This window comes from Euleptes europaea, chromosome 3 (genome assembly GCF_029931775.1).
Source record: "Euleptes europaea isolate rEulEur1 chromosome 3, rEulEur1.hap1, whole genome shotgun sequence".
Classification (NCBI taxonomy): domain Eukaryota; kingdom Metazoa; phylum Chordata; class Lepidosauria; order Squamata; family Sphaerodactylidae; genus Euleptes; species Euleptes europaea.
This window is the reverse complement of record NC_079314.1, coordinates 104,088,693-104,102,301: the sequence shown is the minus strand read 5'-3', so window position 1 is coordinate 104,102,301 and position 13,609 is coordinate 104,088,693. Positions and strand designations below refer to the sequence as shown.

The window sequence follows — 13,609 nt, the reverse complement described above, 5'->3', positions numbered from 1 at the left end:
ACAAAAGAAAATACTGTTAGAGTGTTATTGTTTTAGGCATGTTTGTATGTTACGCAAAAAAGTAAAAAAAAAATCATTAATTGTTTTCTATAAAGTTTGTATCTCTGGTACCTGGCATTACATTTTATGGTACACATGGCCCAGCCCAAGCAAGTGACATTTATGGCCCTCGTAACAACTGAGTTCGACTCCCAATTCAGACCATCCCATGTACTGCCTTCATAAGTCATGTCACTTAGATGGCTGCACATGAGTTTCGCAATGGAGCCAAAAAAGGCTCCACGGGGCAGTTGAAGCAGGATAAATTTATTCATTTTATTCAATTTATAATGGAAAGGCTGCAAGCGTTTTTGTCAATACACCCCCAACCAAAAGTAGGGAAAGGAATGTGTGAGTCTGGGAAGTACAAAACTTCTGCAGAAGACTGATGCAAAGTCCTTGCTCAACTAACACAAAGACTTTGTAATGTATAAGAGTAGGGTAGACAGCCAAGGGCTCCCTTTCATGGAGAGCTTTTGTGGGTGTGGCCAGCATCTTGCAATGCTGCTTGACACCACACCACGCCACTTCCAGTTGTATAACTGAAACTGAGGTCACAACGTCAATACAACTCTCTAGCAATCCCCCCAAACTCCATGGTTTTCGGGACTGCTACAGCACCATGGCGGTGCATGATGCCACTCCCAGTAACACAGCCGGAAGTGATGTTGCCACCACATCACTTCCCCACCCAATTTCTTCAGCAGCTGCAATGGGCAGCAGTGGGGGACCAGAGGTGCAGGAGATCTGGCACGAGAGCAGGAGACCTGGTCCCCCAGTAAAGAGGCGGCCCCAATGAGACAAAGCCTAAAATATATTCAACAAAATGATTTAGGCTGATAAATGTACACCACTAGGGTGGACACATGAAAAACATAAGGGCAGTTTTCTCTCTCTCTGTGTGTGTACTGACTTTCAAAACCAAGCAACAACTGAACAGGGAAGCTGGTGTAGTGCCGCATTTCATCCTTTACATCTTGCTAGCTTCTCTTTACAATTTTGAGCAGCAGAACCGAACATAAGAAATCGGTAGGTCTTGAAACTTTAATTACCCAAAAACTTTGCCATTGGCATGCTTCCTCCAGCATGGTCACATCTCTCTTTTCTATTGTTTTGTTGGTACTGGAAAAAGTAGCTGGGAAGCCAGCATCCAAAGGCCTGGCGTGTGTGTTGGCCCTTGCCCAAAAACTCCAGTGTAAACAATCTGATCCCACTGACCTCAGCAAAACTCATCCAGTACAGACAGCCCAATTACAAATGCACAGAATAACTATGAAATAGAGCTAGCCAACCAATATTTATCTTCCTGGCCAAAGCTTGCAAAACTATTCCTCACAGATCAGCACGTCCTATTATGCAACACACTGGTTATGTTAAAGCACAATAGCCACGCCACTCCCTGCTATAAATCTGCCCGATCGTAAGGAAAGAATTAAATATTGTTAAAGAACCCCAGTAGTTTGCAAGAGAAATTTCCTGTTCCTTTGGGGGGGGGGGTGATTATTCTGACCAAACCAAATAAAAATCTAGAAAATGCTGAAACACATCCTGCCTCGAGTGAAATAGCAGTCCCTTAGCAGCAAAGAGACAGCTATTTAATTATTCCTTAAGAGAAGAAACACAGCATGCAGCTCTATAATTCAGGGTGTGTGTGTTTGTGTCTACACACACAACCTCTCCAGAGGAAATGAGAGGAGAAACACAGCATGCAGCTCTATTATTCAGGACATGTGTGTATATATATATATACACACACACATACAGACTCTCCAGAGACCTGCTCAAGGACAGGTCTTTCACAAAAATAAAGACAGTAGAACAAAATCATAAAAACTACGTAAGAACTATAAATAATAAAACAAGGCATTAAAAACAACATTCAAACAACATCTGAGGCTAGAGGCAGATCATGAAAACAGCTAAAAAAGATGGAATCCCTCCGTTAAAAGCCTGGTTCTGCTTTACGCATAAAGGACAGTAAAATAGGTGCCGGGTGAGCCTTACAGAGGAGGACGCTGCAAATGTTAAGTGCCACCACTGAAAAAGCCCCGCCTCCGTACACCATCCGCCTCACCTCTATAAGTAGGGGCACGGAGAGCCGGGCATGAGAAGAGGATCTTAACTTGCCGGCTGAGCGTTCAGACCAAACAAACAAATCTCCCTCGACTCAAACGGATACTTCACCAGTTCTCAGTACTTTCCTACATTGCATACATGGGAGACTCCAGACTTCATTCCGTGGTGAACAGATAAATGCCCAGCAAGAGACACCATTGTGCCTAAAGATCTGTATCTGTGGTGGAAGGGGGGGAAAGCAACAATTGATGCTCAATTGTTAGTATATTTATAGCCCACCTTTCTCCCCAATGGGAATCCAAAGCAGCTTACACTGTTCTCTTCCCCTCCATTTCATCCACACCCAGCAAGTTCTATAACAGAGTGGAGATTGAACCCTGGGCCTCCCAGATCCTAGTCTGACACTCTAACCACTACACCACACACTTGGTACCAAGCTCTGCTAACGATGGAGGACCTACAGGACTTGGAAGTAAATCGAGGCACAGTACAATCCTCCCAAACCACTTCCTATTAATCACAATTAGAGGCAGATTCCAGTCCAGCAGCACCTTAGAGACATTGTTAGATGACGCTCAAAAGCTTATACCCCAAAAATGTGTTGGTCTCTAAGGCGCTTTGTGTGTGTGTGTGTGCGCGCGAGTGTGTGTGTAAGTGTTGTCAAGTCACCTCCAACTTCTGGCAACACTATGAATTAATAATGAAGAACTGGTTTTTATATGACAACTTTCTCTACCACTTAAGGGAGACTCAAACCAGCTTACAATCACCTTCCCTTCCCCTCCCCACAAAAGACACCCTGTGAGGTAGGTGAGGCTGAGATTGTGTGACTAGCCCAGCTGGCATCATGTGTAGGAGTGGGGAAAACAACTCGGTTCACCAGATTAGAGTCCGTCGCTCACGTGAAGGAGTGGGGAATCAAACACGGTTCTCCAAATTAAGAGTCCACTGCTCCTAACCACCGCTCTTAGCCACTATACCACGCAGGTCGGGTCCAGGGTTTCCATCCTGTCTAATAGTGAGACACGAGTTGTGGGTGCCCTGTTCAGACTGCAACAACTGCATATGGTCTTCCCAGCTTGAAGAGGTTCTATTAAGGCTTTATTAAGTCCACTGAGGAAACCCACAAGTGTACACGTTTCCCCAATGGGCCAAATAGTTCCCCCATCATTTCAAGTCATGAGAATGGCTGGGGCAGGGGAGAACACTCTTTAACTTTCCTTACAACCGAGGTCAACTCTCTACTGCGAAGCAATAAGAAACAAGCAACCACTTCATTTCTAACCAGAAGAAAAAAATCAAACACTCCTGAACCCTATTTGTTCTTATTTGTAAACATGGGGGAAATGTCAAGTTTGGTAAAGGTGAGATTTAAAAAAGAAAGTTTTAAAGAATAAACGTAAGGCAACTTTTTTGCTAGATGGAAAAGGCAGGAACATGTCATCAGCATCATGTTAAACGAAATGTCAAGGAGGGGTGGGGGGGCTGAGTTCACCGTGCTGTGCAGAACTTAACTACAAGATGATAATTGGAAGGTTGTAAAAAAAAAAGAGAGAGATTTGTAAAGGCACAAAATGGTAGTTAAACTACCTGGTGCTCCCTTTTAATTCCCATTAGAAAATTATGCTTCCATACACCATTTAACGGCGGAGAAGTTCTCCTATAAAGCTGTCAGTCTTCCCAAGTGTGGTGAATTACTCCCTTTTATTTATTTATTTTTTTGTAGAGTGAAGCATTTCAAAAGGTGCTTAACCAAGTTAAATAACCAGGTGCATTTAAAATCCCTGCACAACTCGAGGGCAGGTCTAACAATCTAATAATCTGCTCCACTGCTCAGCAGAGCACAGGATCTGATGCTGGGAGAACTCCGGGGTCCCTGAGGTGCTGGCTTTTCACATGAAAGGGCTTTTTTTAAAAAATGTGGGAGAACATTTGCATATGCAATTCCCCCACCGGCACCTGTACAGTCTTAGGAAAGCGTCACTTGCTTTGTCTGAATGTCTGAACAAATGCCAAGAGCCCCGTTGGGGTTGCAATCACCTCCACAGCCGTTTCCACACAATCCCAAGCACAAATGTAACTTTTCCCCTAAGGAGGCCGGTATCGCTGGTGACTTATGTAAACACTCGCATACATAGAATCATAGAGTTGGAAGGGATCACCAGGGCCAAGATGCCCTCCCTCTCATGATCTGCCTAAGGTCACAGAATCAGCATTGCTGACAGATGGCCATCTACCCTCTTCTTAAAAACTTCCAGGGAAGGAGAGCTCACCGCCTCCCAAGGAAGCCTGTTCCACTGAGGAACCGCTCTAACTGTTAGAAAATTCTTCCTGAACCAGATGCCTGGAAGCAGGAAGGCTTGGTACTTTGGACTGCATATAAGTTGTCTTTGAATGCAGAAAACTAGCAAGGAAAAAGCCAGCCCTTTCCTTGCAAATACCCAGGGGGTATTTTGCTGTTGTTGTGGAATACAGCTCACCTACACACACACACACAACAGCCTGAAGCAGTGCATACTACACAAAGCCGTATCATTTGACTCTGTTGACTAAACAGTACATTGGTGGAGTAATCACAAAGGAACCACCCTACTCAAGATAACTGAGGCAGCCACTGACTGTACATTCTGGGCTGGATCCTACTCCCATCCTACCAATCCACTGAGCAAAGTTTATTTGTTAAAATATTAATACCCCACTTTTCCTTTTGGCTGAAGTCTGAAACTTCCCTCCCCTCTAAGGAGCCTCCCTCCAACTTATGTGGCTCTTCTGTCGGAGGAAGGCTCCTTGGAAGATGGTTGTTTCAGAGGACACCCATGTTCATCTGCAGTAGATGCGCTGGATTCAAGTCCAACAGCACCTTAGAGACCAACAAAAATTTTGAGGTATAAGCTTCGATATTCAAAGCTCCCTTCACCTATCCGATCCTTTTCTTTTCTTTTTCAAGCTCCCATGACCCAAATGTCTCAAGCAGTCAATGGGGAGCCTTTATTTCTTTAAGCAAAATATGGTGGAGAGATGCCTGGCCACCACCACTGTTGTTCTCGGATCTCTATCCACCAGCAAAAAGGGGACTATGTTATCTTTTATTACGGTGGTAGGTAATTTGATTAAAACAGGGGTAATCCATTGATTGCTATATGAATTGAATTGGGGACATTCCAAATTCATATGAAATAGTGTGTCGACTCTCTTCAGATCACATGGACAAAGCCTATCTGAATAGGGTAAGTTATCGTATCTTCCATTTAACACCGCCGAAGGAGCGGCGTTCAAACGAGCGATCATGAAACATCTATCTGATCAACAGAGCTTTGACTCTCAAAAGATTATACCCCAAAATTGTCTTGGAGTGTGGCTGGATACACCTCTCTAGTTCCAACCCAAAGCATGTGAATGATGGTAACATATTTCACATCATTGCAGCAACGTTTGTCACACTACAAAGTAATAAATGCTGAATATATAAAGGACCTTTTCCCAGGGTTGGTGTCACGTCTTTTCAAGCCCAAGGCTTAAGTATAGGCTACACAAATACAACTGTCAAAATTATACAGCCATATGCAGAAGGCAGCAAACCCCTTTTTGGAACAAATTAAGATCGGTGATACTACTGACAGCCAAATGGTTCGACTAGGTTAGTAACATATGCAGCATGGGAACAATGTGATACTGCTTCTGTTATTTCATCTTGCGCTGGTGAACACCATAGAAAAGGTTTTATTTGGCACTGATGCATTTGTAGATTTGTATCTGGGCATCTACATAGGATTGTTTTCCTTTTAATTTTTCTGATCTGCCTGGTTGCATTGGCTTGGGATGCCTCCAGTATGAGCACATCGGACTGAAAATGTCTCCTTTTTCAGGAGTAAGAGTTACTTTTTCGGAAAAAATTGCAAAAATAACTAAAAATATTGAATATTGTAATGTATAGGTACTTAGAGGAGGTTTTGTTGGGGTTTTTTATATGCCGACTTTCTCTACCACTTAAGGGAGAATCAAACCAGCTTACAATCACCTTCCCCTCCCCTCCCCCCAACAGACACCCTGTGAGGTAGCTGGGGCTGAGAGAGTGAGACTAGCCCAAGGTCACCCAGCTGGCTTTATGTGGAGGAGTGGGGAAACCAACCCAGTTCACCAGATTAGCATCCGCCGCTCATGTGGAGGAGTGGGGAAACAAACCCGGTTCTCCAGATTAGAGTCCACCACTCCGAACAACTGCTCTTAACCACTACACCACGCTGGCTATAACTGATGTACAGGACATGGACGGCTGAAAACGACAATGAATGTAACTACAGATTTGTTTAAATCACCCTGTCCTGAAACCCCTTTACTACAACATGGTTCTGCAAAGTGGCTGTGTACTTACTGCAGCTGTACATGCCTTGCCCTTGAAGGAAATTTTGTTTCTTTAATCCTTGCTGAAATCTACAGACACGGTCCCATTCCCCTTTAAAAGAGTCACTAAGCTCATCATCAAATGCATCAAGAAAAAGATCAGTCAGTGACTGAAACATAATGTCAGGAAACAAGCATATCCAATTAGCAGCCCTGCGCTCTATTAAGGAAGGATTAAAAATGGATAACTACTAATGCGACTTATTTACAACTCAATCATTTACAACTGAGGGATAGGAAATTGAGCAAAGTACATCCTACACCACGATCCATCCCATTGAGCTCAGAAAATATTAGGGGGACGTGCAGCACTCGGTTCCTGTTCCCATTGGAAAGTTGCCATCCTGGTGACAAAACCGTACAGGGGAGTAGCTGCTGCTCCTCACACACCCGCCTGTTTGACAAGATAATTTGGCTTGGATCACTATCCAAACTCTAAAATTCAACCGGAAACCAAATGCATCAAGGACATGTCGCGGAAACATGGCAGAAAAAGCAATCTTAGTAGCCAGGGATCCCTACCTTGTTGTACCTGTGGGCACGTTTGGAGTTTTGGGAACAAGGAGCGGGCTCCAAAATAAAATGGCCACCATGGGTGGGAGGCTATCAGAGAACGGCTGTCACATGGTCTGGGTCCAGTCACAAAACAACTGGAAGGATCAACAACGCGATAAGAGGTTCCGAGCCAAGCCTCTTCCTATGATAAAGGCAGCTGGCACTCCCTGTAAACGCAAAGAGGAGGCATCCTAGGTTGTTCTGAAGCACAGCCTAAGCCAACGAAGCGGAGAAAAGCCAGGATTGGCTCCTTGCTTTGCAGAAGAAGCCAAGTGAGCAGAAGGAAACACATCTCAGGTGACATCGTTCCCACGGCCACCACACTGCAGATCAACGTATTGAACGTTGACCTTTGCAAATTTCATCATGGCCCATGCAAATCCCACCACACCAGGCAGAACTGCAGCAGTGTTTGGTGGATGGCGTTCTTCAGTTCCCATCACAAAGCCACTCCCTGTCCCACAGTTCCTCCTCAAACTAAATCGGCACATTAAAAAAGAAACAGGAGGACAGGGGATGCATACTAAGCAGTGCTCCTCTTGCCACCATAACAAAAGCAATCACGTGCGTGTTGCAAACGCCAGGCAATTATTTGAATGCGATACCTAAACACAGCCCCTGCAGCTTTCCGCAAGACAGAGAGGCTGCTGTGCCGCTGTTCCTTCGGTGACGCAGGATGGCAGGAGTTCCACGTCCCCTTGTGAGCCACGCGGTGCTTTCCATTCTCCCTGCTGGACGAAGGCAACTGCAAGGAAGCGGCGTGGAGGGAAACCGCGGGCTGCCGAGCCATTCTTTGATGCACCCCTCCATTTCTGCTAATTAAATATCAAGAGAGAAATGAAAACCTTATATGAGAAGATGGCTTCTAATTTCCTACTCATTCACACAGAGAGGAAACCAAAATGCTTAGTCAGCATTTACTCAGCAACAGAAGAGTGAGAAGTGGTGCAAGAACGATCCCACACCAAAGGCCACAACCCAGTTCTGTAAAGAGTGGTCTTTCCAGTTGTTCTTCATGGCTGCGAACACAGCAAAAGTATACATATGCCTTTAATGCTTCCAGATAGCCTCCTGATTTGAGACTGACATGGTCAAGTCTACTTCAATCTTTAATTCAAAGGCTTCATAGGCTGGAGAAAGGCTTCAGGCTAGGGTTGCCAGCTCTGGTTGGGAAATTCCTAAAGATTTTGGGAGTGGAGACTGGGGAGGGTGGGACCTCAGCAGGGTATAATGCCATAAAGTCCGCCCTCCAAAGCAGGCATTTTCTCCAGGGGAACTGATCTTGGTCATCTGGAGATCAATTGTAAGAGCGGGAGATCTCCAGGTGCTACCTGGGGGTTGGTAACCCTACTTCAGGCATTGAGAAGAGTAGCAGAATACAAGCCACACCATTTGTTTGGTTAGAGTTCATCCCTAGAAATCTTGGCTGTCTAAAGCTAACGGGTGTCTTGGATTGTTCACCAAGCACCTTTTCCCCTCCCTTCTTCTGCTAGATGAATCCCTCACACTGCCAGCTGCTAACTATTGTGTTTTATTGCTTCGATAACATTATATAGCTGCCACATCTGGACAGTAGAGCTTCCAGAAATAAGGCTGCCTGGCCCATGTGCCATGCATCTTTATATCTGTACTAACTTGTTATTGAGCAAGACTTCAGCAGTTTATGGTGCTCAGTATTTTACGCCTGTGCAACTTTGTTTTCCTTATAAAAGAGAGATGATGGATTACAACAGTTATTTATGCCAGGACCGGAAGAATTTTGCAATTTGTGTCACTTGCCCAAGTTTTTTAAAAAAATCTTTAGGGGCTTCTTCCTCCCCATGTTACTTAACATCTTATCATACTACTATAAAAAGCATCTTACATGGTATGTGTGGGTGTCGTGTATTAAACGTGGGGTGGACCGCTAGTTAAATACAGGAATGAGGTGTCATAGAATCACAGAGTTGGAAGGTGCCATACAGGCCATGTAGTCCAACCACCTGCTTAATGTAGGATCAGCCTAGAGCATCCCTGACAAGTGTTTGTCCAGCCTCTGCTTTAAGACTGCCAGTGAGAGGGAGCTCACCACCTCCCTAGGTAGCTGATTCCACTGTCGAACAACTCTTACTGTTAAAAAAGAAAAAAATCCTAATATCCAACCGGTACCTTTCTGTCTGCAACTTAAACCCATTATTGCGAGTCCTATCCTCTGCTGCCAACAGGAACAACTCCCTGGCCTCCTCTAAATGCAGGAATTGGGGGGGGGCATAGAATCATACTTAGAGAGCAATCATGTCCCCCCTCAACCTCCTCTTCTCCGGACTAAACGTTCCCAACCCCCTCAGCCTTTCCTCATAGGCCCCTGATCATCCGCGTCCCCTTCCATCACCACTCATTTATGCCCCCCTCAGCGCCTGAGGTATGGAGAGGAGAGAGGGTTCTTGCCACCTTGTTCCTGGTCTTCTTCTCGGCCTCTTTCCCACAGCCTGTGGAGCGAGCTAACACTGCTCACCTCGCTGGCCTGTGCTTTGGCCCATTATGAAGGCCAGTATAGGCAGCCGTGCAGGCCTGGTTGGCTCTCCCAAGCTCTCGTGAGAGGAGGAGGTCTTACAAGAAGTTATGTTGGCTGCTCAGGCGTCCTTCCTCCAGCCCCCCTCCCTCTTCTCTAGCATCAGGCCAGTGGTGGCCACTTGCGACAGTAGTGGCTGTGCCTTATTTAATGGGACCTAGTTGCAGCGCATTCATTAGAACAGGCAGAGCCTTCTTCTGATCCAGGAAGCACCAATGGGGTAAATCTGGGGGAGGGCCTGGCACCGGGGGGCAGGGGAGACACCAATCCCAGAAATTAAAAATATCCCACCAGGGAACTCCAAGTCCTCAAGCTCACCTCAAGTTGACTTTACATATCTAGCTTATCTTTTTCGTACAGCTTCAGGACTACTGATGACATGGAATTACTTTTCACTGAACAAAGTTCTCTACAATTCTTGTTTATACAAAATGTGCCAGCTATTCTGTTTTGAGACGGATGACAACTATCCATCAGCCCCACCCTAAACAGTATTACAGCCTTCTAAATCCATTGAAGGGAACTGCTTAGAAGGGTGCGACCCTGCTTAGGAATATACTGTAAGTCACATGAACAAATAAACACATGAAGCTGCCTTATACCGAATCAGACCCTTGGTCCATCAAAGTCAGTATTGTCTACTTAGACCAGAAGTGGCTCTCCAGGGTCTCAGAATCTTTCCCATCACCTACCTGCCTAGTCCCTTTAACTGGAGATGCCAGGGATTGAACCTGGGACCTTCTGTATGCCAAGAAGATGCTCTACCACTGAGCCACAACCCCACCCCTCACTTACCATGGCCTTATAAATAAGTCCACAAGTGTCACTAAGCCCACCTGCCCTCGTGTCCGGTTGACTTACACAAGACAGCCGCTAGCATTTGTAATGCTTCCCGGCGTGGTTGCCTGGAGTTAATTATTACTACTCCAGGTGACTACATGACTAGTTCTCCTACACACACCCCTTTTAAGGCAATCAGTATATCATAACGTAACTTACACATGTATATGTAGTCAGGTGGCTTAGCAAATATATTGGTTGTCAATTATATAACTATAAAACTTGTCAATTTTGTGGTTTTATTTGCTAGACCGATCACACCAAAACCAGAGAACTGGAAAGAAAAAATGTTGTTCACTCACAATCTGAGTCTGTTTTGGGAAAGCAGGAAGCCGTCATATACCAAGCAGACACCAAACACCGTGATCCCCGTTTCCTTTACGAGCATTGCACAAGTCCCAAGAAATAAACTAAGCAGCAAGAAGAAGAGCGAAGCAGTCGGAGGGAAATGTTCCCCAACATAAAGCTGATCCACGCTCCTGCAAGGAGAACCCAAGAAATTACTAAAAATAAACACAGTTGCTGTTTGTCTATTAAGCGAGATTTCCTTAAATTAGATACAAAATCCTCAGTATAATGGCAGTTAGCAAGACAACCTTCATCGTAATACAAACTGGGGGAAAATGCTTCTGTTAAGAGCAGAATAGCAAGGGAGACAAATACAAGGGCAAAAAAAGTAGTGACCGGGAAGAGGAACAAGTAAGAAAAACAGAAGGGAAAGAATCGAAGACAGGACTGCAGCAAACCCTCAGACTGAGGGGGTTACCGCATTATGTATTCCCAGCAATGTATTAAGAGTTTGAAAACGTTATAAAAAACAACTCTTTAAAAGGGTTTTTGGATGCCACGGCTAAAAAATGGTTGGAAGACGTCTTCACAGCTAAAGGGGCCAAAGTGCGAACAGTATTTTTTATAACAGTTTCAAACTCTTAATACATCACTGGGAATACATAATGTGGTAACCCCCTGAAAAGGGAAGGGCCAGCTTATGGGGGGGGGGGGCAATACTCTCAGGCAACTGCCAAGGAGCCAGAAAGTGCTCACTGCTGACATGTGACCGGCCCCCATTTCCCCAAGTTACCAACCAGGCAATGCTCCCTGCCTTCTTGCCCAGCTTGCAGGGCAGGCATTTTACGTGGGGCACTTTATATGTGGTTGCCTCTGCCACACGGGACTGTCTCTTGTCTTGCCGCACTAGGAGGACAGCCAATGGAACCAACCGCACAGCCCAGGGTGGGATTACAGGGAAGGCCACCAGCGATGAAGAGGGGTCCTCTGACTCATCTTGCCTCCTCACTCAGAGTAAAATCTGGACAAGGCAAAACATGAAGCATCACCAGTAAATTGGGGGGGGCACCTCCACCCTCCCACATATACTTTTGTGCCCTTACAGGCATCTCTCCCACCTCAACACCGCTGCAAAAAGTGGGGCCATGCTCTGAAATACATAAAAATGTTCACAAAATTTGGTTCAGCTCTATAAATAGTGAACAAACACAGTTCTTGTCGTCGTCCCCCCACCCTCCGCTGCAATCTTGAAATATTTTCGACAGTTTTTACACAACAGATCAATCCACATTAAAGAATTTCCCCCTCACATACTGGGTAACCCTGAACACGACTATGTTTGATGTAAAAAGGAAACGCTTTTAAAGAGAAATAAGCACTCTGCAAGCTATTAATCTTCGCTGTAAAGTTGCCAGAAACCAAACATTTTTAAAGCATGCAAACTGCCATTCTTTACTTGCACGGCACAGAGGCTTTGACAGGCATTCCTTGCAATTACAAGGTTTAATTATTTATTTATCCATGTAATAACCCTTATTTCAACAGGATTAGACTTTCCAGTACGGAGGCAGTTCAACCACATACAAATCATATTTCCCAATGCAAAATTCTTTGCTGGCCTTGAAGTCCCAATGCACTGTACTTTACCAATTGCCGATCACAGATGACCTTTGGCATTTAAGTGGTTGCTTCTGCACAACTTGCAATTTTTTACAGCTTTGTTTAATACATCTTGCTTAATTACTGTTTTTATTACTTGAATCTTGGATGTTTCCTGCTAGTTCTTCCCTGCTGTTTTTTGTCAATTGGGGTTTAGTGGCACACTGCTGAGAGCCAACGTAGTGTAGTGGTTCACAGCGATGGTTTGGAGCGGTGGACTCTAATCTGGAGAACCGGGTTCCATCCACCACTCCTCTACATGACTGGCAGAAGCTAATCTGGTGAGCCAACTCTTCTTCTTTGTGTTTTATTAATGATTTGGTGCTGTGGGTTTTTCCCCCTTTTTTAATGCTTCTTTCATTTTCATTTTTTTTCCATTTCATTTTTATCTCTCTTCCTTAGAGGAGTCAAGGAGGCATACTCCTGGGAGGGATCCCATTCAGGGGCGGTCCAAACTCAGACCTGCTGAGCTTTTGTATCCTGCACCTTTCGATGCTGTAAGCCTCACTGGGGATATAATAAAGGTCTTCATAAATAAATAAAAATGGAAGTTCCGCAGACTCACAGGCTTTCCCAAGGCGCTTAAACAGAAGTGAAAGCCCTGTGAGGCACATGCCTTATTGGGGGGGGGAGTTGGTTTTTATACGCCCACTTTCTCTACCACCTAAGGGAGACTCAAACCAGCTTACAATCACCTTCCCTCCCCTTCCCCACAACAGACACCCTGTGAGGTAGGTGGGGCTGAGAGAGTGTGACTAGCCCAAGGTCACCCAGCTGGCTTCGTGTGTAGGAGTGGGGAAACAAATCTAGTTCACCAGATTAGCCTCCACTGCTCATGCGGAGGAGAGGGGAATCAAACCTGGTTCTTCAGATCAGACTCCACCGCTCCAAACCACCGCTATTAACCACTACACCACACTGGCTCTTCCTTCCCCACACTCACAAGCATGCCAGAGCCAAACTGCCTGCATAAGAGCCTGGACAGGGGGTTCTGACAGTACAGGAGGTGAGAAGGGCAAACCACTGCACTCCTAGACTGTGTGGTATGGCACTAATCAGGACCGTCCTGAGAAGAAGCCAATAATTCCTTCTCCCGCCCTCAGAAACAAATATCACCCCCTGGAACTGCCATACTAGGAGAAGAGGAGGAGGAGAGTTGGTTTTTATATGCCTACTTTCTCTACTTAAGGAAGAATCAAA

The 13,609-nt window shown here is 45.2% G+C and overlaps 1 protein-coding gene across 1 annotated transcript in view; it reads right to left on the bottom strand.

The window, feature by feature from the left end:
• The window catches only part of TMTC1 (transmembrane O-mannosyltransferase targeting cadherins 1), a 183,701-nt gene that overhangs the window by 152,823 nt on the left and 17,269 nt on the right, over window positions 1–13,609 (bottom strand). Inside the window, exons 4-5 of the mRNA XM_056846824.1 lie at window positions 10,765–10,941; window positions 7,677–7,886 (exon numbers count right to left, since the gene is read on the bottom strand). Coding sequence (XP_056702802.1) covers window positions 7,677–7,886; window positions 10,765–10,941 — 387 coding nt within the window. The remainder of the gene's footprint in view (window positions 1–7,676; window positions 7,887–10,764; window positions 10,942–13,609) is intronic.